Source organism: Triturus cristatus, chromosome 2_2 (assembly GCF_964204655.1).
Source record: "Triturus cristatus chromosome 2_2, aTriCri1.1, whole genome shotgun sequence".
Taxonomy (NCBI): domain Eukaryota; kingdom Metazoa; phylum Chordata; class Amphibia; order Caudata; family Salamandridae; genus Triturus; species Triturus cristatus.
In genome coordinates, this window is record NC_140582.1 from 65,623,965 (window position 1) to 65,647,798 (window position 23,834).

The 23,834-nt window shown below is 44.3% G+C and overlaps 1 protein-coding gene across 3 annotated transcripts in view; it reads left to right on the top strand.

Moving 5' to 3' along the window:
* Positions 1 to 23,834, top strand: part of LOC146861849 (low-density lipoprotein receptor-related protein 2-like) — an 837,432-nt gene that overhangs the window by 535,827 nt on the left and 277,771 nt on the right. For all 3 annotated transcript variants that reach the window (XM_085641010.1, XM_085641012.1, XM_085641011.1), the window contains one exon: positions 9,669 to 9,852. In XM_085641010.1, coding sequence (XP_085497136.1) covers positions 9,669 to 9,852 — 184 coding nt within the window. The remainder of the gene's footprint in view (positions 1 to 9,668; positions 9,853 to 23,834) is intronic.

Below are 23,834 nucleotides of genomic sequence, written 5' to 3' on the forward strand. Positions count from 1 at the left end.
AAAAGTGTTGGACTTGGAAAGGTTCAGATTGACTATTCCCACTCCTTCGTAAGTAACAGAAGGAAAAATGTTAGACTTTGGAGGGGTCAGGTCTACTCTTCCTATTCCATGGAAGTAACAGTAGGGTAATGTTGGACTTTGGAGGGATTAGATTTACTATTCACCCTCCAACCTGAGCAACAGTAGGGATAATGTTGGACTTTGGAGAATTCAAATGTATTATTTCCACTTCATCATAAGCCGCAGTAGGGAAAATGTTGAAGAGTTGATAAAAATATATATATTTAAAATATTAATATAAAATACATGTTAGCATGTATATAAAATATCCTTTTTATATCACAATGTATAAACCATGTAAGGAATAGAAATTAATACTTTATTATTTAAGAGAACTTTTAAAATATTTACCAATTACAAACATTAGCAGATATATTTTTAAAAAACTTCCCAACCAACTGCACAAAGCGGCCAATACCCACAAACTAATTAAAATAATTGAAAATAATTACTATACATCAATTTAACAAATAAAGATAACAATAAATGGAAAAACATATTACAATCAATTGATGTATATTAGCCTGAATTAAATCATAACATAATAATCTAGTAAATGAACAATACCACCAAATAACCATTTTATTTAAAAGGATCTATTAAAATATTGCAATATTACATTTACACTAAAATTTACACAATGAAAAATGGGGAAATAATTTACACAATGAACAAAGGGTAGAAATGTACTTTATTTCATTTGCCAATTTCCCTACAAACCCAATATTTTGCCTATGAATACATTCAAATGAAATTAAAAACTCGTATATTACCAAATTACAAAAAGTAACACAATCAGAGAATAATGCCTAACACAATAGTCTTACCTTCTGTATTTTGTTCCATGATATTTTAGGCATCACAATATTGTTGCCACTATTTGTGTCAAACAATATTTTTGAAATACCCCTAGGCTGACCGGCAATGCAAAAGGCGGCATACCAAGCAGAAGCGCTGAGTGGAGAATGGCAGAGACCTGCAGCATGAGGTATCAGGGAAGCTGACTGTGATGCCGTTTTGAGCTGAGCAGAACAGCCACTCCAAACTGGATAAACCAGACTGCAGGATAGGTGAGGCCGAACATACAATCTCAGAGCTGGAGGATGTAACTTCCCAGAGAAGTGAACATGTGAATAAAATGGACCACTTCCTAAAGGTAGTAGCGGCAAAGAATGAAGATTTGGAAGCCAGGTCCAGGTGGAATAATATTCACATAATTGGAGGGCCTGAATCTATTAACACAAGGAAAATGAAAGAATACATGAAACTTATGCTGATCACTAGCTTTGGGAAAGAAGCCTTCTCCCAGCTGTTGGTGGTGGAAGGAGAGAAAGAGCACATAGAACACTCTGGGCTCACCCCATCCCTCCGCAAAACCTCCAAGACTCAGTGGCAAAACTCCAACTATAGAGATTGGAATATGGCTGAACGCAAGACTAGGGAACAATAATTGACATTTAAGGGTCACAGCATTGCCCTGTACCCTGATTTCACTTTGGCAGTCCAAGAAGAAAAAGTTCCTGCCAGCTAAAAATAAAATTGCAGCAGGTCAACACCACATATGCTATACTTTTCCCTGCCTGACTAATGATCACGAATCAAGGCAAACACTTTTACACAACTCCACAACAAGTCAAGGACACTGGTTGGGAAACTCGCAGACCAGAAAAACAGCCGTCTTACGAAGGTTGAACGAGGAATAAAGTAACCACGCGGACAGTAGGACTGCTCACAAAAAGCTCAGATGCGACTCAGACCAAGCACCTTTATGACGCCAACTAATCTCTGCCTGCAGAGAACCCAACAATGGGCGTCTTAAGTGCCCAGAAAGCAAAAATCGCCAGAACGACATGCATGGAGAGGAGGTGCTAGACCACGAATGGGCAAAGAGCCACCGCCCCTAACTGGAATTGAACTCTTCAGGTGCACTGTACAAATGTCCCGGACACCCTCCCAACCCCCCACCCCCCTTTTCCATGGCGTAACACCTGGGAGGAGGTCCTGCTTCGCCCCCTAGGCGGCGAGCCCCAGCAGGAATTCCTTCCATTGAGATAAGGAGTCAACTGGACTGCTCCTCTTAAGTCCTTAGTTTCCTATTATTCGTTTCCTTCTGTTGATATTTCCTCCCCCTATTGTGTTTTTTTGGCACTCCGGACTTTCCCATATATCCTTCAGAATGTGCGTGCAGTACAAAGGAACAGGTATCTTGCAATAAGGGGATGTTTGTTAGTTATAAGGGTATGTTGGACTCTTAGAGGGCAAGGGCGGGAGGGGTGGGAGTAGTTCACGGCAAGTTAGGGAAGCTATTAGGAGGGGGTTAGTGGATGGCATAGTGAACATATAGAGGTTCAAAACATAAATAGGAGTACACCCAGACCAAAGCAACAGCAGACCCAGGCCGGGCATAGAAACTATTTCCTAGCAGCTCAAACCTGCATGGAAAGTAGTGGACAGAAGGTAGTCCTGTGCCTTGTAACCTGGAACATCTGTGGGTTAGGGGAGCTGCGCAAAAGATACCTCCTGGCCTACTTAGATGGGCACCATGTTCACATAGCCATGCTGCATGAAATGCACACTGCTCCAACAACCAGTCCCACATTTGCTGCGAGATGGGCATTGCACAGATATTTTTCATCATACTCCTTATATTCGAGGGGAACCATCATCCTTATTAAGAACACCCCGTACGTAGCAGAGGGAGCTTCAAGTGACCCGCAAGGAAGGTACTCGGTGGAATGAGGGAAGCTGGCATCAGTCACATTAGTGAACTGCTATGATCCAAACATAGATGACAAATTATTCTTCACCGCTCTGTGGGGGTTGGTCGTAAGCATAGGCTCCTCACATTATCTGGGGAGGTGATTTTTAACCTCACTATGCAGTCAGCATTTGAGCGCACTCATTCCCAGCTGCAACATTATACCAAGGCTCAATGTCAAGTGCAGCAGATTATAGAACAGACTAATTGACGTGTGGCGGGTCGCCCACCAGACTCACACGGAGAGAACATATCTACTGTACTCTCAAGCTGGTCTTGGCTAGTTTATAGGGCAATTGCAACCTGAACAACCTGTACACATTTAGCGTGCACATACTCGGACCACTCCCCGGTGTATATGCAGATGTTCTCTCTGGTAAATGCCTTCAATTCCAAATCTTGGCTCCTCCCTACACGAGCGTTGCTAGATGTTCCCTTCAGGGTTGAACTGGGGCAGGAATTAGAGGACTTCCTTAAACTCAATGTAGACTCTGTGCCATCCCAGTCAACAGTATGGGAAGCACAGAGTGACCATATGAGTCGTACGTATAACCAAGGCAGAGGGAGTATTGAAAGATGTAAAACTCACACTGGGAAAAAAAATCTCAGATTTAGAGGAAGAACTACACACTGGCAAGGACGAGAAATACAGGCCATAATAAGACACTCGCGAGTACCAAAACACGGCAGCCAGGGAAAGCCTCTTTTGTGGAAAAAAACATAGGACCAAGTGTTATGGGGAGGGGGAAAGGCCGGAGAAGGCGCTTGCAGAATTGACACGTAAACCCTTATGTTCCAATTACATTATGAAAGTCCAAGATGAAGGAGGAAAACCCCATAAAGACAGGCAATACTACAGACCTTCTGGACATTACTCATCGCTATACTCTACTTGGAGATCTACCCAGATAGATGCAGACCCCTACCTAGACGCGGTAGAGCTAGGATGGTTGAGTAATACGCAATGGGTGTTCCTTGCAACTGATTTTGAGGAGGTCTAGAACAGAGCTGCCATCATGAAGCTGGGATCAGGCAAGGCTTCCGGTCCAGACAGGCTACCGGCCGAATTCTACAAAGCATATAGAGATATACTGGCCCCAATCCTAAAGCAATTGTACGTGAAGGCTTACAACAGGAAACCCTTCCACATGCCATGCGAGATGCCCTTATCTCCCTTTCAAAACCAGGCAAGCCAACTGACTAAACAGTCATGTAGGCCCGATCTTTAATTGTGATGTAAAAATACTTGACAAGCTATTGGCAAATCGACATAACCTACTCATGGACAGACTAGTATGTCCGGATATGGCTAGTTTTATCCCAGGTAGGGCCACCTTGCATAACTTGCGTATGCTGTTCAATTATCCAGGGCATAGATTTGGAGCTTAGCGCTGTGGCAGTGTTCCTGGATGCCGCAAAAGCCTTAGATTCCCTGGAATGGGACTACTTGATAAGTGCTGAGACACATGGGCTTCCCCCTGAGGTACATCGCGTGGTTGTGTTTACTACACCAAAGACTAATAGCAAAGCTGCTTATTAACGATGTACAGTCCCCCACATTTGTTGGAACCAGAGGCAATAGGCAGGGCTGCCCACCGTCTTCCCTCCTATTTGTCTTTGAGGTGGGACCATTGGCAGCTATACTTCAACATCATAGGGACTATGCGTTGAGATACCGGGCTAGACATGTTCTAGTGTCACTCTATGCAGATGACATCACATTTAAAAATGAGTGAGATCCCCAGACCACCTCAATAGTATACTTGGGGAATTCATTAGGTTTCAGGAATAACCATGAATTGGGAGGAGTCACAAATCCTCCTTCACCCCCAAACACTCCCTTCTTTCTGCCAGAATATCCGCTGAAGTGGTTCAAACTTAAGTAACTGGGCATAGTTGTCACAAGAAACAAGGTGGAACTGATGAGTGACAACTATGGCAGGGTGTTGGATTCATTAACGGGCTCTATTAGCAGATGGATCGCAATGCCTCTCTTTGGCAGGACACATAGCTTTGAAGATGGTGATCCTGCCTTGGTTGTTGCATCTGTTCATAAACATTCCATATCCCCCGGGAAGCCAATTCTTCAAGAGCTTGAAAAGCCAGCTGATCTGACTTGCCGGAGGGCAGGGGGGGGGGCAGGCGTGGGGGGGGGTGGGGGGGGGGCAGGCGTGGGGGGGGTGGGGGGGAGGCGTGGGGGGGGGCAAACAACCCAGAATCAAGTGGGACACTGTCATAATGCCCGTTGCCAAAGGGGGGGATTTGAAGCGCCAGAGCCAAATTGTCTAAGCGCACAAGCACACTACGTCCTATACTGGTACAACCCCCCCCTCCCTTCATGCCACATCGCGCAGTGGAACAGGGGTACATGGCACCCATACCGCTAACCGGCTGTCTTGGGGTCGACCAAAAGAGGCTGGAGGTGGGGACTCTACTGTTGCATGTACTAACAAAGCCTGGACAAGCATAGTGAAAAGGCTACAAGCACCTATGATATACTCACCCCCACTGTCACTAGACAACCAGCACAATCTCCCTGTAATTCATGAAGGGGTGTGTTGTAGTATGTTGCACCGATATAACAAACACATGTGGAGGACACTATGTAGTGGGGAAATTCTGTCCCAGTGAAGAATTCTTTGGTGAACACACTGCCTCACCCATTGATCTTAATGCACATAAGATAAGACAACAGGGCATCTACCCCAGACTTCTCGGAGGAACCACCTGTACTAACCCCACTGCACAACATGCTCTAGGTCGGCAGCCCATCGCATGAGGTATCAAGACTCTACAGGAGTATCCTCACATCACAAACTTGAACAGTAATGAAGCGAGGAGGGGCTGGGAAGTGGAGCTAGGACACCCACTAGAGAACGCGCAGTGGTCATATTGCTGTCGGCAAACAGAAAATATAATGGCTAGTAGTAGATTACGGATCATCCATTTCAGGTTCCTGCACAGGATGTACTATTCTCTGGCACGGCTTCACTGGTATACGCTAAAACCTCCTGACAATTGTTAAAGTGGCAGGGTGAGCGGGGCAGACTTCCTTCACCTAGCCTGGACGTGTAGATCTATTTCCAAGTACTGGGAGGAGGTGGGGGAGGCCTTAACTCAGATGGTGGGTATACAGATAAACATCACCCCGCTTCTTGGGTATACAGAAAAAGTGGAAATATCAGCCAGGAGATTTGTGGCACTTGGGTTGCTTATGCCGGTGGGGTAGGTGAAGGCCTCCTAAGTTTAAGGAATGGCTGCAGGATCTGGTATATTGCCAGGAACAGCTTACCACATATGCAGAATTATTGCCATTAAGTTCCAGGTTCTGTGCTATGTGGGGACCCCTCATGGCAGATCTCTTAGAATCCCCATAGGCAAAAGACACCTGGCGAGGAACCCCGCCCCCTCCCCCGCAACACATTACAACAGGATACAAATTTCCAGATAACCCCCCTCAGGAGAATCTCCTACACAAGAATCCAGTAGTCCTCGAACAGAAGTACTAACACTTGGGTGTACAACTCGTGCACAATAGTGAAGATGTGTAAGGGACATTGAGTGATACTGCTCTGAATTATGAATACAATGTATTTTGTGCTAATTCGCCTGTGCTATGCAATAGTTTGATGTTAATTATGAAAAATGCAAATAAACAGAACTCAAAAAAAGATCTTTTCTCCCTTGTGATGTAACTTCCTGTGAGGTCATGGAATGTGATGCCATGTCACGCACCATGTCACCTGCATACTGCCTAACTTGGTTAGTCCCCCCCCCCCTACTTTTTAACGGAATTGTGCCGTGGTTCTTGTGGTTTGAGTTCTTGATGGATCTATCCTTAGAATTTTTCCTGAGATTTCCTCAGCCTGCTCAGGAAATCCTGAAATTCGCGAGTTTGTTTTTCTAGAACGACCATCATCTTAGTCTGCATGAACTTCTAAGACTTTAGTTTGTGTTCATAATGAATACTGAATCCTTCAGCGATTCGGCTTCTGGGCAAAGTGTTTTTATTTTGTCTTAATCCGTTGGAACTGCTTTTTCGTAGATGTTCTTAGTAGCTTCACTTATATTGTCACTGTCGATTTTTGCCTCCATTCATTTTTTGAGCTCTATATTGCAGCAGAGACTTCTATTAATGCGGGTACTTTGTCTAATTCGGTTTGCTCTATACCTGTGTGGCAGTTTTGTCCGGCATTTCTTGGCAATAGGATTAGCAATGTTGCATAGTTTGTAATGGCGTTGCTTTTCGTCTTTTTGTTTATCCCTGTCCTACATGGTTGCCTTTTTGTTGGAGTCTTAGCTTTGTTCAGTCAAGGTCCTTGTAGAGGTCTACCAAAAGGGTTGGAGGAATAGCCTCATTCGTGTTGCTATAAAGTGCAGAGCGAGGTATGAGCCAATTCAAATTCCTTGTTGAGCAGTGTGCTCGTATCTGCTAAATTACATTTTGTTTGGTAGGAGACTGTTTATTTAAAAATTTTCAACCATCAGTTGTGGGTAGCCATCACACCAAATAATGTTGACTTAATGGTTATTCAGTCTCACGGATTGGTTGTGCAAGTCACTTTAAAGTTGGGTTTGTGTGGTGCTGATACCATTTAGCAAGTGTATTCCTTATTTAACATTTGCTCCCTCATTCAGGTGCAGGTATCCTCCCTTTGTGCCGCGTGCACACTGGCCAGGTCATGTCCTATTTTGGTACAGTTTAATAATACAATGTTAAGCCACTTTATCTGTTCCCTATTTCCTGATTTGGCTTGCATACTGCAGTGTATTTGGGCAACATTTCTTAAACGCTCTTGAGGGCGGCAGCAGCAGCAGGCCCCTGGTACATTGCATCTTCAGGCTCTCCACAACCATCTCCTGACTTGAGGTCGAGAAGCAAAGCCACTTGTCCATTTTTCTTTCACCTCTACACTGTTATGGCCAGCTTTTAGACGGGTCTAGCTATGTCTCCAGGCCCACAGGTTCTTCTCAGTGTTGTACTGCTGGATCCCCTTAGTGTTTCTGCTGGCTATGGCGCTCCTCTGAGCCTGACACCAGCTATGTCATGGCAGTCACATCCACCCACCTGGTACCCAAGTACGTGCTTGGACATGGTGCTGCTGGGTACCCTTATCATGCTCCTTCTGGTCTTGGTACCTCTTAAGGACATGAACAGCAGCCTCCTCTGCGTCCCGGGGCGACTATCTCTTGCTCCGGGACCCAATCTGGCTGTGCACCTACAATGAGTTTTCATAAGGGGGTACTTCTGCTTACCATCTGCTGCTGGTACTTCATGCTGCCACTCCTGTTGGTGCCTGAGATCGCTCTAGCACCCATCATGGAGGAGGGAGGTCGCAGCTATCCGTTTATTAGTTTTCTGTTGTAATTGACATTTTCTCGGTCAGATTTTGTGCTACTCTTTAGTGTTGTCAGTCTTATTTCTCAGTCAAACAGAGAACATAACCAAATGTATGATTTTTGCAGGGGGATCAAGAGCACTGTAAGAACACACTTCGTGTTCCTTCTTGCCAAGCCACACCCAACCATGAATAGTACTTACGAGTAGTATATTTATCCCACTCGTCACCCATCACTCACCACTGACGCCCTATTTCCCCCTTTTAGACAAGGCCTCAAGCCATAGGGAGGAGTAGAGCCCACAGGAGCGGAGTCACCTACCGCTGGTACCGCAGGAAATAGTTTGATTATTAAGACTCTCTTCCACAAACTCTGTAGTTCCACCCAGAAGCTTGGTGTGAGTGCTGATGTCAGGTGCGGACTTTAGCTGGTTTATTTGGAATCCATGGTCCCAGGAGCGAATAAGGGCACAAGGACAGAGTGGTCTGACCAAGGGTTATAGCCTAGCAGCAAACTGCTTTGCACCAGGAGAGTGCCTCCTTCATTAGTGTGTATGTTTATGCTCGTGACAGCCACTATCTCCATCGTGAGGAGAGTAGACTTGCTTCTGTTAGTGCTCGTGTTAAAGTTCACTTCTGGGACTTTAAACGTTATTGCCCTCTGCAATAGTTGTACACAAACCACGAAGCAAGCACACAATCAGTGTCACAAAATGTAAGCTTTCAGTCTGTACTCTTCATGGTACTTCTACAGCTACCTCCGGGATCATGACTACAGAGCTGCTGAACCTCAATTGCAGCACTAAACTGATTGATCCCACCCATCAGAATGCCTGATTAATAGTGTAGTTGAACAGATCCAACTTCCTGGTCCAGGGAGCTTCCAATCTGTTAAAGATAAAGGGCCTTCTCTTTGGCTTTTCGACCAGCCACAAAGGCAGAATGGGCTTAGGCAGCAAGGCTGACCTGACAGGTTGCGAATGAAGATGGGGTGTATGCCACAAGCACCAGACTGATGCACGCATATGGCTTGGGTCTACATGCAGAGGTTGAGCAACCAGTCCTGAGGCACACGGCATCTACAGCATGGTACCATCTGCAAAATTGCTTAAATGAAAATCTGCAACCATGAAGTACACTGACATACCAGCAGCCCACCTAGACGCAGTTCAATGCTCGGACATTATCTGCCTTAAAAGAAAATGGGGGAAAAAACAGAAGTTTTGGGGCAATGGTTACCACCTTTATCCTTTCTCTGGGAAAGGGCTTGTCATTTAATCTTCTATCTAATTATTTTAATCTAATATATTTATTCAGGTGCTTGTCATAGGTGGATCATCTCCCTGCTTAAAGAACGGGCATTAGTGGTAATGTTGCTTAATGTAGCATCTGAGTGAGGACATTGTGCTGCATAACAATTGAGTTTTCACAAGCACTAAACTATCTTTCAATGACTGAAAACGTAAGTCTATCCTCTATGCTTCCAACTGAGATGTTTCATTGTATCTTAGGCATAAAGTCGGACTGTCTAGCTGTGGATTGGATTGGGAGAAATCTGTACTGGACTGATGGCACAGCAGGAGCGATACTGGCCACCCAAATGAATGCAATCTGGAAGGGAGTCCTTGAATACACAGTGGTCCTAGATGAAGAGCTCGACCAGCCTCGGTCACTGGTCCTGCAGCCGCTCAGTGGGTAAGCCTAAGTAAAGACTGTGTGCCAGATGAAGGTGCGTTTTAATGATCAACATTTTAGCTACTGTACTTATCTTGCTACTAAGTATTTAATTACATGAAAATTACTTATAGAATGTGCTACTACCCTGGGGTGTCTAGGCGCTATAACTCTCGAAACAGATCAGTCCAAAAAAGACAACTTCAGCGATGAGAGAACAGTTCTGTTTTTTAAGTTATGGGGGCATAGAGTTCCACAGCTTAGCAGTACAAGTGATGAAGCTCCTGCCACCTCCCTCCCCAGTTAGATCTTTTGACTTTGGATACTACCAGATTTCAAGCTGACAATGATCTAAGTGTTCTGGGGCTGTACCATTGGTACCGCTGTTCCAGATACTTGGGCCCCACATCGTGCAGCACCTTAAAGGCGATACATAGAACCTTTAAATCTGTTCACTTTTTAATGGGCAGCAAGTGTAGCTGGAAGAGGCGCTGGTAGACAGATTGGCACTTGGTAATTGTGATTCTCCAAATGAAATGCCAAGAGAATCTGGATTTCATTAAAGACACGGAGGCTAACATTATGCATTATAACTTTTAATGCCACTCCACTGCAGCACTTTTAACGAACACTACACGTAACAATCTAGATTTAGAACCTCCTTGTCCATAAGTAAGCCCAGCATAGAACACTCTTCCTCTTTAAATGCAGCTAAAAATTCATCTTTTTCCTCCATCTTCTTCCTTTCCATCCTCTTCACAAAGACTCTACTAAAAAACAAATTACCCGTCAAGACACAATCTATAACCAAAACTACCTCAAAAATTGCATATTTGTTCATTACAAAATTCACTCAATAGACTGAAACATACCCCCTGAAAAGTCCTTTTTTTAAAATTCAACTCTCTACCTACCTTAACCGTCCCAAAAAAAAAAATTGGCGTGGTGGGAGGGATAATGTTAGCCTCCGTTTCTTTAATGAAATCCTGATTCTCTTTGCATTTCATTTGGAGAATCACAATTTCATTCCAAGACCAGAGGCTACCATTATGAACTTTACCAGTCCATTCAATAGTCTTAGCCAAATATCTGGGGTGGGCATGGTCTCTCAGACTTAAAGCCCTCAAACGCACTGAGAAGGCACATAGGTAGGGCTTTAAATTCTGCTATAATTCCGCCACCATTATTTTGTTATCCCCGTTTTTATTATTGCTCTTATTATTGTTGTGTATTGTACATCATCTTGTCTGCTGCAATGTTTAATATCTCTTATTCACAAATTTTATCTATTTATTGGAAAGATTTTATATTATCAAGTGATTGTGATATTTTATAACTGTTTTGTTTGTGTCTTGTATGAATTATTTTTAATTCGAATAAAGACTATGATGATGATGCATCTTGAAAGCCCTTCAACACCACATTTGACACATGCAATATTGGTCTGACATAATGCCTAGTGAAAGTAACTTCGTTTGACCAATCTTCCCCCTTCAAAATCTCCTCTAAAAATCCCCCTACCATGTACAACTTACTTGCCATTGCACCTCTCAAAGAATTTGCCTTATACTTAAATGTATCAATCCCCGTTTCCATCATAACATTCTTCACCCACCTTGCAATGGTTGCTGAACTTACAGCCCTATGCCGTTTCACATATGAAATCAACAATTCTCTCACCATGAAACCTGGATTCCATCATTCTTCTCTCATACTCCCAACAAACATTCAACCACAAATTTTTTTTCTTTCCTATAAACCTAGGATAATAAATCAAATCTGACATGGTCTTTGTTCTCCTCCATATCTCAAAATGAACTCCTTCTGGACCATACAACCTACTACTTACCTCCAAAGCTTTAACATCTGAACATCTCCTACACGAGACCAAACACGAGCGTAGCCAATTTCTCTAATCTTTTTATTCTCCAAAAACCTATTTTCTGGCCACTCTACAAACGTGTTAACAATTAAATTCACATACCAAACATCCTAATGTGCTCTGGGTGGTCTATGCAACCTCATACTTTTCAAAATCCTAAATGTCAAAATATTCCTACCTATTGATCTCCCATCTACTTGCGCATGCCCTGCCGACACTGCAGACCTATAATTCACAGTTCTATAACTTAAACCGTCAACGTTTTCCACTAAAAAATTAACCACCTCAATCTCAGGAGCCTCCACGGGATCCAAACTCCTTTCCAAGCACCAACCAGCCCAAATTCTCCATATTCCCCAATAGCTACTCCTTGTTCAAGGAGCCCAAGATTCCTCCAATAACTCTGATGCTTTACTTGAAAGCCCTTGCAAACTGTCACCTGATACCTTCCAAACAAGAAGGTTCAGCATCCCATTCTGCACCAAAGGATGCTCTTCATCCCCGTTCACTAAAATTCCTTCTGCCTGAATCAAATAAGGAACTGCACACGCTAGATCCAACACAGCTGGAAGCCACACCTATGAGACCAAAAAGGAGTCACCAACACAATCTGACATCTCTACTTTCACTCAGAACACCCTCTGCAACATTGCAAAAGAAAGAAACACATAGGCTCTCCTCCCCTTCCAAACCTGCAGAAACTCATCCACAGCACTCGCTCCTGGATCCGGTAACCAACTGAAGAAAATTGACAGCTGATTTGTCAGTCTACTCTCAAACCAATCCACTTTCAGTGGACCCCACACTTCGTTTATTCTCCCAAAAATCGTGTGATCTAACTTCCAATCGCTGTAATCCCTCAAATGCCTTGAATTCCAGTCTGCTGAAGAGTTCATTTCACCTGGAAAATACTCTGCCCTCACAGAAAGCATCTGCTCTAAACAAAAGTCCCACAATTTCTTTGCCAAATCCGCAAGTCCATAGAACCTGCTCCCTTCTAATCTGTTGATGTAAGTCACTGCGGACACATTGTCCATCTTCATCAAAACCGACTGTCTCTGCAAATCTCCTTTGAAACACTTCAAAGCATACAATCCTGCTTTTAACTCTAGACAATTTATATGCCTCATCCTCTCTTCCGGAGTCCACACGCACCCGCTCTCTGAAGCTCCCAAACGAGCTCCCCAACCTCTGACTCGCATACATATCTAAAACTAAATTGGGGGCGCATCCAAAAATCGTCTTCCCATTCCAAGCCTTCATGTTGTGCAGCCACCATAAATCCTCTTTTGCTTCTGAATTCATTGCAAGCTTGTCTCCATATCACAGACCTCTCCTCGGAGCTTCCCTCTTCAATCTCTGCAAAGCACAGTAATGCAAGGGCCCTGGAAAAATGTATTTTTTAATACAACTTTTAGCTCCTTTTTTGATCAACTTCAACTTTCTTTCCGGAAGTTGAAGAGTAAATTTCTCTGTATCCAAAAAAAAGAAATTCCATCGCTCTGCTCCAAAATAGATTTCTCCCTGTTTATTATAAATCCCTCTGACCCTGACATCTCAATCACATTCTTTAAATCTTCTATCACGTCCACCGCACTCTGAGACATATTCAAAATATTGTCCAAATAAAAAATCATCCTTATTCCCCTCTCCCAAAAATAGGCCATCACTATTTCATAACTTTTGTCAAGCACCCAGGTGCTGAACAGAGGCCAAAGGGGAGACATTGAAACTGAAACAATTTGCCTTTCCAACGGAACTGTAAAAACCGGACTCTCCCTGTTCATAGGTATCGTAAAGTACGCATCCTTCAAGTCAAACTTTACTAACCAATTGCTCTTCATTAATAAACCTCTCAAGCAATGGATGCCCTCCATTTTGAAATGCCTGTAGAGTAAAAATGTGTTCAACTCCCTCAGGTGGATTACTGGTCTCCAACCTTTCTCCTCCTTCCTCACCAAAAATATAGTACTTACGAAACACTTTTCTCTTTCTATATGACTCTTTACAGCCCCTTTCTGCAACATAGAAACTACCTCTGCATCTAACTTCAAGTTCCTCGCTCACAGCCAACTCTTGGTTCCTTCCCTTGAAATGGTTTCTTTATGAACTCTACATATCCTTTTACAGTTTGTAAGATCCACGGATCCTGTGATAACTTTGCCCATCTTTCCAAGAACCCTCTTAAACGCCCACCTACCCTTCTTTGGGAAGAACCAAAAGAATTCTCCATACTCGCCTTGACCTCCTGAATTTTGACCTCATCCTCTAAATGACCTTACTCTACCAGATCTCCCAGATCTTTCTCTGCTTGGATAGAAGGAATTCAATCTCTGAAATCCTCTTCCTCTGTTTTGCATATAATATTGGGACCTTTGCATGCCCCAGCTAGCAGTTGGTCCTCTTCTACTAGCCCTTCCAGAAAAACTATTTCCAAACACTTTTCTCATATTAGATTGAGCCTTATCCATGGCAGTGAATGTCGCCACGTACTTCCCTACACTTTTGACCAAGCCTTCTCCAAAGAGTAATCCCTCAGGTTCATCACTTGGCTCCTTATGAGACCTGTCCCACAGCTTAGGACTTATCTTGGTCAGAATGGCTTTCCACCTTTCTGATAGCAATCCTGAATTTGCATTCCCTTATAAGACTAAAGCTCTCTGGCTCCAACCTCTAAGCATTTCCACATCCAGGGAAGTCTCATTAACATGTGCCTCTTCCACCATACCTATAATTCAAGTCTTGAACTTTCCGCCTTTTAACACCCTTCTCCCCTCTAAGGGTTTCCTTATCCTTTCCTTAATGAACTTCCCAACATGTTCCATAGGCTACCAATCCCCACTTCTGGGGTGTTTAATGTTATAAGGCAGGAACATCTCCCCACCTAAAGGGTCTCTTAAAACCTCTCCTGATACAGCTTCATCCATAACTCCAAATTAATCTTCCATTTCATCATTTAGAACATATTCATCCCATTCCTTCTCATCTACTGGCAATGAACTTTTCAGATTTCTATTTATATTTAATCCATCCTTTTTTTGTCTCCCCCAAATGATGTGAATAAATGTACCCTACCGCACACACCCTCTCACAGCCAGGATCCTCTGTCCCATTATTAAAAGCGCTGGACCTGATAAGTGTACACTGTGCAGAACCTTGAGCTGCACGAGTCTAAATATAGATGAAATCGCTACCTCCCGGGGTGATGCCAGGGCCGCCTGCCAGTCCTCGTCCTTCATGCCCTCTACATCCCTATTCCAGTGTTCCCACAATCACAGGAGGGGGTCAGGCATGTTCACTTTTGGTAAGTCAGTGAAATGGCTTTCCAGGACATATTCCCATCAAGGATTCTATCTTCTAACTGGGACTCCGCAAGAGATTCTCCCCTTGGGATAACTGCCAGCAGTGCATGACATATTTGCATATACCTGAAGTTTTCTGTGTGCGCATGTTCGAACTCTTTCTGCAAATCCCCAAAGGGGACCACTTCCCCAACCCCTATCCACAGATCTCCCAGCCTCGAGATTCCGAACATGCCCAATTTATCAAAACCCTTGGTGTCTCAGGTTGCAAAATCTATCCGTCCCATAACGGGGTCGTCTGTGTAGTCGTCTCTGGCCCCTCCCACCCCCAGCTCTTGTTTGCGGTATGCCATATTCGGACCGCGCGGTCGGTGGGGCCTGTCAATTGCAACTTTGGTGTATAATGCTTTCACATAACTGCTGTCGGAGAGAAGCCGTCAGTCCATATTATAACCTGGGTCATTGCGAGGACAGTATATACCTTGATTTATCGCCGCTAGATGTGCTGCCCAATAATATCTACGCACTTCAAGCAGTCAAATACCACAGTCGTACCATCCCTTTATTAGTTTGTTGCTATACGTGGTGGCTTCCCACTCCACATGAGCTCTCTGTTCCCTCTCAATGGCTTTGAAATAGTCTGAGTGAATCTGATAAGGCGAATTCTGCAATATATACAGGAATCGCGACAGGGACTTCATTTTAAATAATGCAGCTCTGCCCAGTAGTGACAGAGGCAGAGATTACCAATGCTTGGTGCCGTTTTTAAGCTGTTGCAGTGGGGGACAGTAGGTTAAGTTTGTAGTATTGCGCTGGGTATTTTGTGACAAAGATCCTAAAGTATTTAAACCCCTCCCAAGCCTCTCCAAAGTGAAAGTTTTTAGGAAGAGAAAGAAACCCTCCGACAAGCACCTATAAAACTGATTTACCCCAATTTATGGTATACCCAAAATATTTCCCAAAGTTGGTGAACATATTGAATGCTCTGTTTAGTGAGGCTTTTGGTGAGGCCAGGTATAGTAGTATGTCATCAGCATACAATGAGATGCGATCTTCCCAATCAGATCATCGTAGCCCCAGAAGATGGGATCCCTCTCCGAATTCGCCATGCCAATGGTTCAAGTATCCAAGCGAAGAGGAGTGGTGACAGGGGGCAACCCTGCCGAGTTCCCTTCTGGAGGGTAAATGTTGGTGATTTTCGATTGTTGACCACCACCTGCGCAAGCGGCATATTGTATAGAAGTTGAACCCAGCTTAGGAATTCTGGCCCCAAGCCGATTCTTTTGAGGACCTCGTACATGTAGGGCCATTCAATGGTATCAAACGCCATGGTGTCGCCCAAGGAGACCACCACCGCATCTTCTCTGAGAGTATCTGTTCTACTCAGAACACTGTGTAGACGTCGGAGGTTAAGTGAAGTGTTTCTTGCAGACATGAAACCTAATTGATCTGGGTGCACAAGTTTGGTTACCATCACCTGAAGCAGTCGGGTGGCCAATAGTTTTGCCAGTATCTTGACCTCTGCATTAAGTAACGCGATTAGCCGGTAAGAGGAACATTTTTCGGCTTTCCGCTCTTGTGGATGACCACAATGGTGGCTAGTCCCTGATCTGCGGTGAACTTCCCCTGATCCCGACTTTCAAGAAACATGCTGGTGAGGTGGGGCGCTATTTTGCTTGGGGCAAGTTTATATATTTCGATGGGTAAGCCATTGGGCCCATTGCCTTACCAATTAGCAGGTTTCTTATGGCCCTCTCAACCTTTGTTGTGGTAAGTTCACTTTCTAATGTTTCAATCATCAGGTGAAAGGGTTGGTATTGGCATATGTGATAGCAGGGACTTCGACTCTTCCTCCGTAGAGGTCGCATGGGACCTATAAATATTCTTGAAGTGACCTCGAACTCATCTGCGATATCCTGGGGATCCCTGATCTGTCTCAGTCAGCAGCTAGTTTGACCACTAGTTTGCTCTCTACGATCCAACCAGGGTAACAATTTCCCTGCTTTATAGATTCTAGAGCGTAGCCCTGTGTTGGGCCTGAGCCGTGTCTGTGGACATGTCTTTATATTCTTTTCGTTTAAGTTTAACGGTTTGTCATTCTCTGAGCTTTCATTTCCAGTCCATCTTTCCAGCTCCAGGATGTCAGTTTCCAGCCTGGTTAACTGCGCATTTTTTTCTTTCTGTGTCCTTGCAATCAGAGCGATCGCCTGTTCCCTAGTCACTATTTTAAATGCTTCCCAGAGTGTCCGTGCAGAGACCACAGATCCCTCGATTTCTTGGAAGTACTGTTCTATAGCTGTTGCAAGTTTAGTTTCAATAGCTGGGTTTTTTAGATACCAAGTATTTATAGGAGCAATTCTTCCTGCTTGTTTCCCTAACCCAAATTAGAGCCCAGACTGGGGGATATGAGATGCTCCTCGTGAGGTAGTGCGCCTCTCACATGTCCTATCTGACCTGCCGGTACTATAATATAGGCTATTCTTGAAAGCAAGTTGTGGGCTGTGGGCTCCGGAGTGGAAAGTGAAGTGTCTCTCAGTAGGGTTCAGTGTGCGCCAGGTGTCCGCTATCCCCATGGCTCCCAAAAATCTGTGTATTCATGTACATGAGGGGGGTGTCTCCCTTAGAGGGGAGCGATATAGTTGTCAATTATTGAATTAGTCTCCTCCCATCACTAGCCTCCCTTTGGGAAAGGTGAGAAGTAGATCTCTCAAGTCTTTGAATGCTAAGGCATGGAGGCCCGGTGGGACATACACTGATGCTAATGTAAGTGTCCAGCCCTCCCAGTTCCCTGTAGCTGCTACGTATCTTTGTTTCAGTCAAGATCTCATCTATAGTCATCAGGAAATTCTTTCATGTAAGGATTCAGACTCCTCGGGAACCAGTGGTGAACGCTGAATGGGCTATTAGTTTGTATCCCCATCTTATCAAGACCCGCATGTGCTCTCAACTAGGTGTCTCCTGCAGGAGAACTATGTCTGGTGCGTGCCGTTTTTATATACTGGAGTACTAACCCCCTTTTAAGCTTAACACCCAAACCATTTACGTTCCAAGACATCAATTTAATTCCCTTTTTGTTAGACATAATAATTTCCTGTTACTACTTTGGAATTTGACAGTCTATACGGTAGAGCAGTGGTTCCCAAACTTTTCACTCCTAAGGACCCCCATTGAGTAACTAGTGGCAGCCGGGGACCCCCAGGCAATTTGTATGATTTAAATGTCAAACATTAAAACTGGAATTCGAAGAAAATAAAAACACACACGTATGCACATCAAACAAAGACTAGACTTAAATTACTAAAGATTTTAGTATTTTTATATTAAAATATTTGCAAAAATAGAAAAATCCTAATGGGAAGGTTGGTGCTGCATCTCGCGACTAACTTTTCATTGTTTGGTTTTATTTCACAGCCTGAGTCTCCTGCTCCTGCCAAGGCTGGACTGGAAACTTAAAGCTGCTCTGGCAAATGTTGTCAGACTAGTCCCCATACAGTGCACACCAATTGCAGCGAGTGAGTCTGACCACTACAAAGGGGGCATTGGAGGCCTCTCCCCCAAGAAAATTTGGGGGAAAATGGTGCATTTTACAACACATTTGTCATTATATATTGAATTGAAATAATGACCTTACTATGCACCAGCATACAACAATCTTTTGTCAATCTTCATTGATTCCCTCACTACTACCCTCCAACAGTGCCTCTGATCTCTCCATAGCCCCACTATCACATGAATTTCATTTGTTTTATAGCAACTCTCATACCACTGTAGGGTGTCAGAGTACTTTACATCACACACATAGAGACAATGAATCATACGTCTGTAAATCAGTGAGTAGAAAATGTTACATAAAGCAAAGGGGACTACAAGATATAGTATTCACAAGTCATCCATACTGGTAGGCATTTTTTAAGAGTGCTTGGTCTGGAGAGCACAAACTCGGGATTCAGAACATAGCACTGGGGTTAACATTGACTTTAATAATAAGGATTTATTTCTACCCAAATAAACCTTTTTAGCAGCATCGGGATAATGAAAGACTGGGAAAAAGCATAACTTACTAACTTGTACCATGCAGTTTGCTTTCAGCTCTTAAAAGTCAGTTCATAGCTCACTGTGCTAAATGTGATTGGAACTTTTGAACGGCATAATAACAAAAGAGTCTCTGTGGCAAAAGCAGGAACTGACTGAGCTATGCACAAAACAAAATACTGTTTTTTTTTTAAAAAAAAATGCATTGTAGACATTTTTTGCAGCAGGCATATTAACCATCTGGGCTTCCTAAGATGACTCAAAGCTGCCACTGGACAAACCCCCATCTCTCTCCAGCAGGCACATTAATCATCGGAGTTATCTTGACACTTTTATTGGTGCCCAAAAACTGCTGTTTATACAAGGAACTTTGCACTGCTTTTAAAACTGCTGCCTGCGGACCCCCTGGGAATGTGTCACGGACCCCTGGGGGTCCCCGGACCCCAGTTTGGGAACCACTGCGGTAGAGCAATGACAACGCAAACCCCCGTGATGAAATCCACCAAGGAAGAAGATATGCACCAGTCCTCACACAAAGTTGTGCAAACTCGATGTAGCCTTTGCTGCTCCAAGTTACTGTCATCTATACTACTAATATAACTAAACAAACTTCCCCTACCCCCTCTCTGCTTCCCCGCATTTTGGGCTCAAAATTGTCCCTTTCCCCAACTATGCAGAGCGCCTGTTGCCCCTTTCCAGGTAAACGATGAATAACGGGGGAGGTGCCTGCTTTGCGCCCTTGCCTGCTGCTACATTACCATAGTGAATAACATGTTCATGCAATGGTTAATAAGCACTATCAAGAGTCACTTAGCCATGGTAAGGATATTCTGGAAGTGTCCTCGTTCACCGTGGCTACTTAAGTCCTGCAACTCGGCTTGCATGGCCGGTGGTTTGTCAATGTTCTCTAGGGGTCATTCTCCATCCGGATCTATGCTGCAGACTGGTTTTCTTTGAGAATCCTCTGATTATGTGCACCGTCTGGGGGGATTTCTCCCGTCTGGATTTCGTACAGTTTTTTTTGGGCGGGTCTCCACCCATCTAGCCAGTCTTGTACCGACACTGGGGTGTCGAAGAACCATTTTTTACCTTTTGCCTCCACCCGGAGTCTGGCGGGAAATAACAGTATTTCAGGCATCTCTCTGAGTCTGGTTTTGGCACCCAGAAACAATCGCCGTAACCTCTGCAGGTTTACAGTGTAGTTAGGGAAAAAGGTCACGATGCTGTTTTCGAATTTGTTCGGTGGTGCTGTGCGGGCTGTTTGCAGGGCTATATCCTGATCCCTGTAGTTGAAGAGTCTGACCAGCAACGGTCTCGGGGGTGGGGAGGGGGGGCATTCGGTCTTGGCCTTCCACCTGGGACTTGGTGGGCCCTGTCCACGAGAAGAGGTTGGAAAGATTTGTGGGCTGGAGACGTTTGGTGATAAGTTCCTCCACAAATAGGTCTGGGGTGAGTTCCTCCGCCTATTCTAGACCTGCCTTCTTAGTCGTAGAGTTTACTTTCTAGCAATTTGCTCACTTCCCGCAGTTTGATCTGCTGTTGCATTTGCTGTTGCATTGTTTTGGAGTCTTGGGTGAGGGTGGTTGTAGTGGCTTCCACCGATTTGACCCAGTTCATTTTATGGAGATCTGCTCTGATAAGCGTGACTTCGGTAGTTCTTGTCCATTCTGTTCTCAAGTGATGTACGCACTCCGGTAATGACTTCCATGACAACTTTCAGTGAGGGGCCATCTGTCTCCTGCAGCGGTCCTGCGTGTACTTCCGCCCCAGGCTGTCCTGGGTGTACGTTTTTGGACATTGCGTAACCAGGGCACAAGTCCTATAAAAAAAGTGGGGGGACTGACCAAGTAAGACAGTATGCAAATGACTATTGAGCAGAGCCTAAATTTTACCTTACTGATAGGTAAATATATAAGAGCCAAAAAAGGCTGTTTTTACCTGGTTTCCGTCGATCTTACAGCAGCATTCGATTCTGTAAAACACAATACTGTGGGAGGCTCTCGAGGTCCTTGGGGTTGATCCTCATATCCTCTTTTTAAGGCGCTTGTATGGTGATGCAATGGCGAGAATGCGCTATGGTCTGGGTGGCCAGCTCACATCTGCCTTTCCCTTTAAAAGGGGGGTCCAGCAAGGTTGTGTTTTAGCCCCCTTCCCTTTTAATTTATATATTAACGGATTGTCCCCAGCACTCCTTAGCATTAATCAAGACTTTCCCTCTGTGAATGGACGCCGTATACCTGCTCTCCTCTACGCGGACAATGCAGTATTAATGTCAAGAACTCAATTAGGCCTCCAGAGGGTTTTAGATTTAATGCATTTATGGAGGATCTTGATCTTCAGATTAATATTTCTAAGACTTCTACAATGAGCTGTGGACATGGACCCCAGAGGATGTAAAGTATGTTTGTGGACAGGCAAAAATGAGAACAGACTAAGTTTTTACCTCTGCATTTTATTCAATCAAGGCGATTCGTGGGCTCAAGCAATTCTTGCAAAAAAACTGGCACTTGTTAAGACAACAGCTGCCCTGGTATCTTTCTCTAGAAAATTGGGAAGGAAGCCGCCAGGGGAACTCATCCAAATTTACACGGCTAAATGCTTTGCTAATGCAATATACGGGGCAGGTGTATGGAGTTTTGTTAACACCTACCCCATACAAACCGTGGAAAACACGTTTTTAAGATATATTTTATCGCTACCTGCCAGTTCACAATCTTATGCCTGCCATGAGGAACTGGGTCTTTCTTTCATTTCTGATCTTAAGCTAGAACCAATTCTCCTGTGGCACATGATCTGGACAAAGGATCACCTGTAGCTAAGTAGGGAGATCCTACAGGACTGTCTAAAACTAGCAGGGGCTTTAAAGATCTCCTGGGTAGGGTATGTGCGTGACTTTATGAATGATATTGATCACCCAGAATTCTTTACTGATTCTAGGTCCATACAGGCAATATCTAGAAAGGCCCCAAGAAAGGACTGTGTTCAGCTATTGGCCACAAGAAGAATGACACGAGAAATCATTAAACCCAGTATAAGGCATCGTCCGATAATTGTAACCACCTTTAAAATGGAACCTTACATTACTATTGCACCTGGCACTTGGGACAGGCGGTTATTAACTTGGTTCAGGCTGGACATTACCTACAGACTTGTGACCTTCCCTAAAATTAAAGATTGGTCACAGGTATTGCCTTTATGTCCATGCGACAATCATTCTACTCAGTCCACTATTCATCTGGTTTTATTTTGTAAATGTTGTGTAGTTTCGAGGAAAGCATGGATTTTACAGATTTTTAAAACTACAGGGACTGCGGCAATGCCGCCCAGCATTGATTAGGCTACAGTTTTTAGAGAATGAAATAACTGCCTGGTGCTTAACTATTTTCTTCAAGAAGGTACTTGCACAAAGGAAAATCAAGACGATTAATGAACTATAGTAGAATTGACTTTTGACATTTGTTTTTATTACTGCAGTTTTAACATTAATTAATATTTTAGTGCCATTACTTGGATCGATGTTTTTATGCGTGTAACTTTGTGATAATATGCAATTTTGTTTTTATTCTTGTGCTTTTATGATTGTTATAACGGCAGTCGAATAAAGCTTTCCTTGACTTGACATCCTCCCGTCCCAATGTAGCGCTATAAAAGAAAAAATAGTGCTATTTAAATTATTTGTGTAAATACTGGGACAGACAAACCCATCTTACAGTCTTACAGTGTCTGGATTTATTTACAGGGACAGAACCAAGGTATATGCATGCATTTTACCTACCTGTGAAGATATAGGCTGTGTGCCTTTGTTTCCCCTCTGTGGCATTTACATTTAAGTGCGAGGTTCCAGGCCACCTCCAGTCAGGATATTCAAATAAAAGGGTGCCTGATGGCCCCTTAACTTTGGCCCAGCTGGAGGTGAAAAAAGGCTACCTCCCTGTATGTTGCTGCTGGGAATGGAAAGCAGACAGCGTACAGGCTCTGCTGAACGTGTCCTGGTGACTGAAAATTACACCGGGACAAGTTCAACATATTTCTGTGGGGCCCAACGTCTTGGCAGGGGGGACGGCATCCACCCTTTGAAAATAGTGGGTGGAGACAGTGTACCCCTGACTCGTGCCCTGTGCGCAACGTCAAGCTTGGTTTGGTGAGCATTTTTATTGCCTCGGTTTCCAGACATCGTGAGATGCGGCCTTGAAGAATGGAAGGTGAGAGAAAGGCACCTTGTATTCTCACGTGGCACCTCGGTCCCCCGGGCTACTGCCCGCCTATGGAGCGCAATCCCTGTGTGCCCCACACGGCCTTTTGGGGTTCACTTATGGACAGGGAGGGACCACTTTTGTTGCAAAACTGAAGTAGATGTATGTTCTCTCTTTGCCGTCTTCACTCAGGAGACCGTGGCAAGTGTATCCCGGGCCAGTCCACTGCGAGAGGGGGAGAGAGAGGGAGTGATCAGTTCACGTGCTGGAGGGGACCTCCGGGCCATAATACGCCACCAGGCTTATCACCAGAACTATAGTAGGTTTGGTTCTCCTCTCAGTGGTAGTGTCTCGTGTGTCCTTGATCTTGATGGTTCAAAGCTCTGGGGGGCCAACTGGGGTAGGCTCAGATCCCTGCTTGCTCTGCTCCACTGGTTACGGTCGAAGACTTTATTGGACCCCCACTGAACATCACACGCACTATTGTGAGTGTAGGGGGAAGGGGGCGCAAATTTATGCCTGTTGTCTTATGGCTGGCACTTAGAGTTTTGAAATGTTTTGCCAGTAGTGTCAAGATGCCCCGGCGCCCACTCA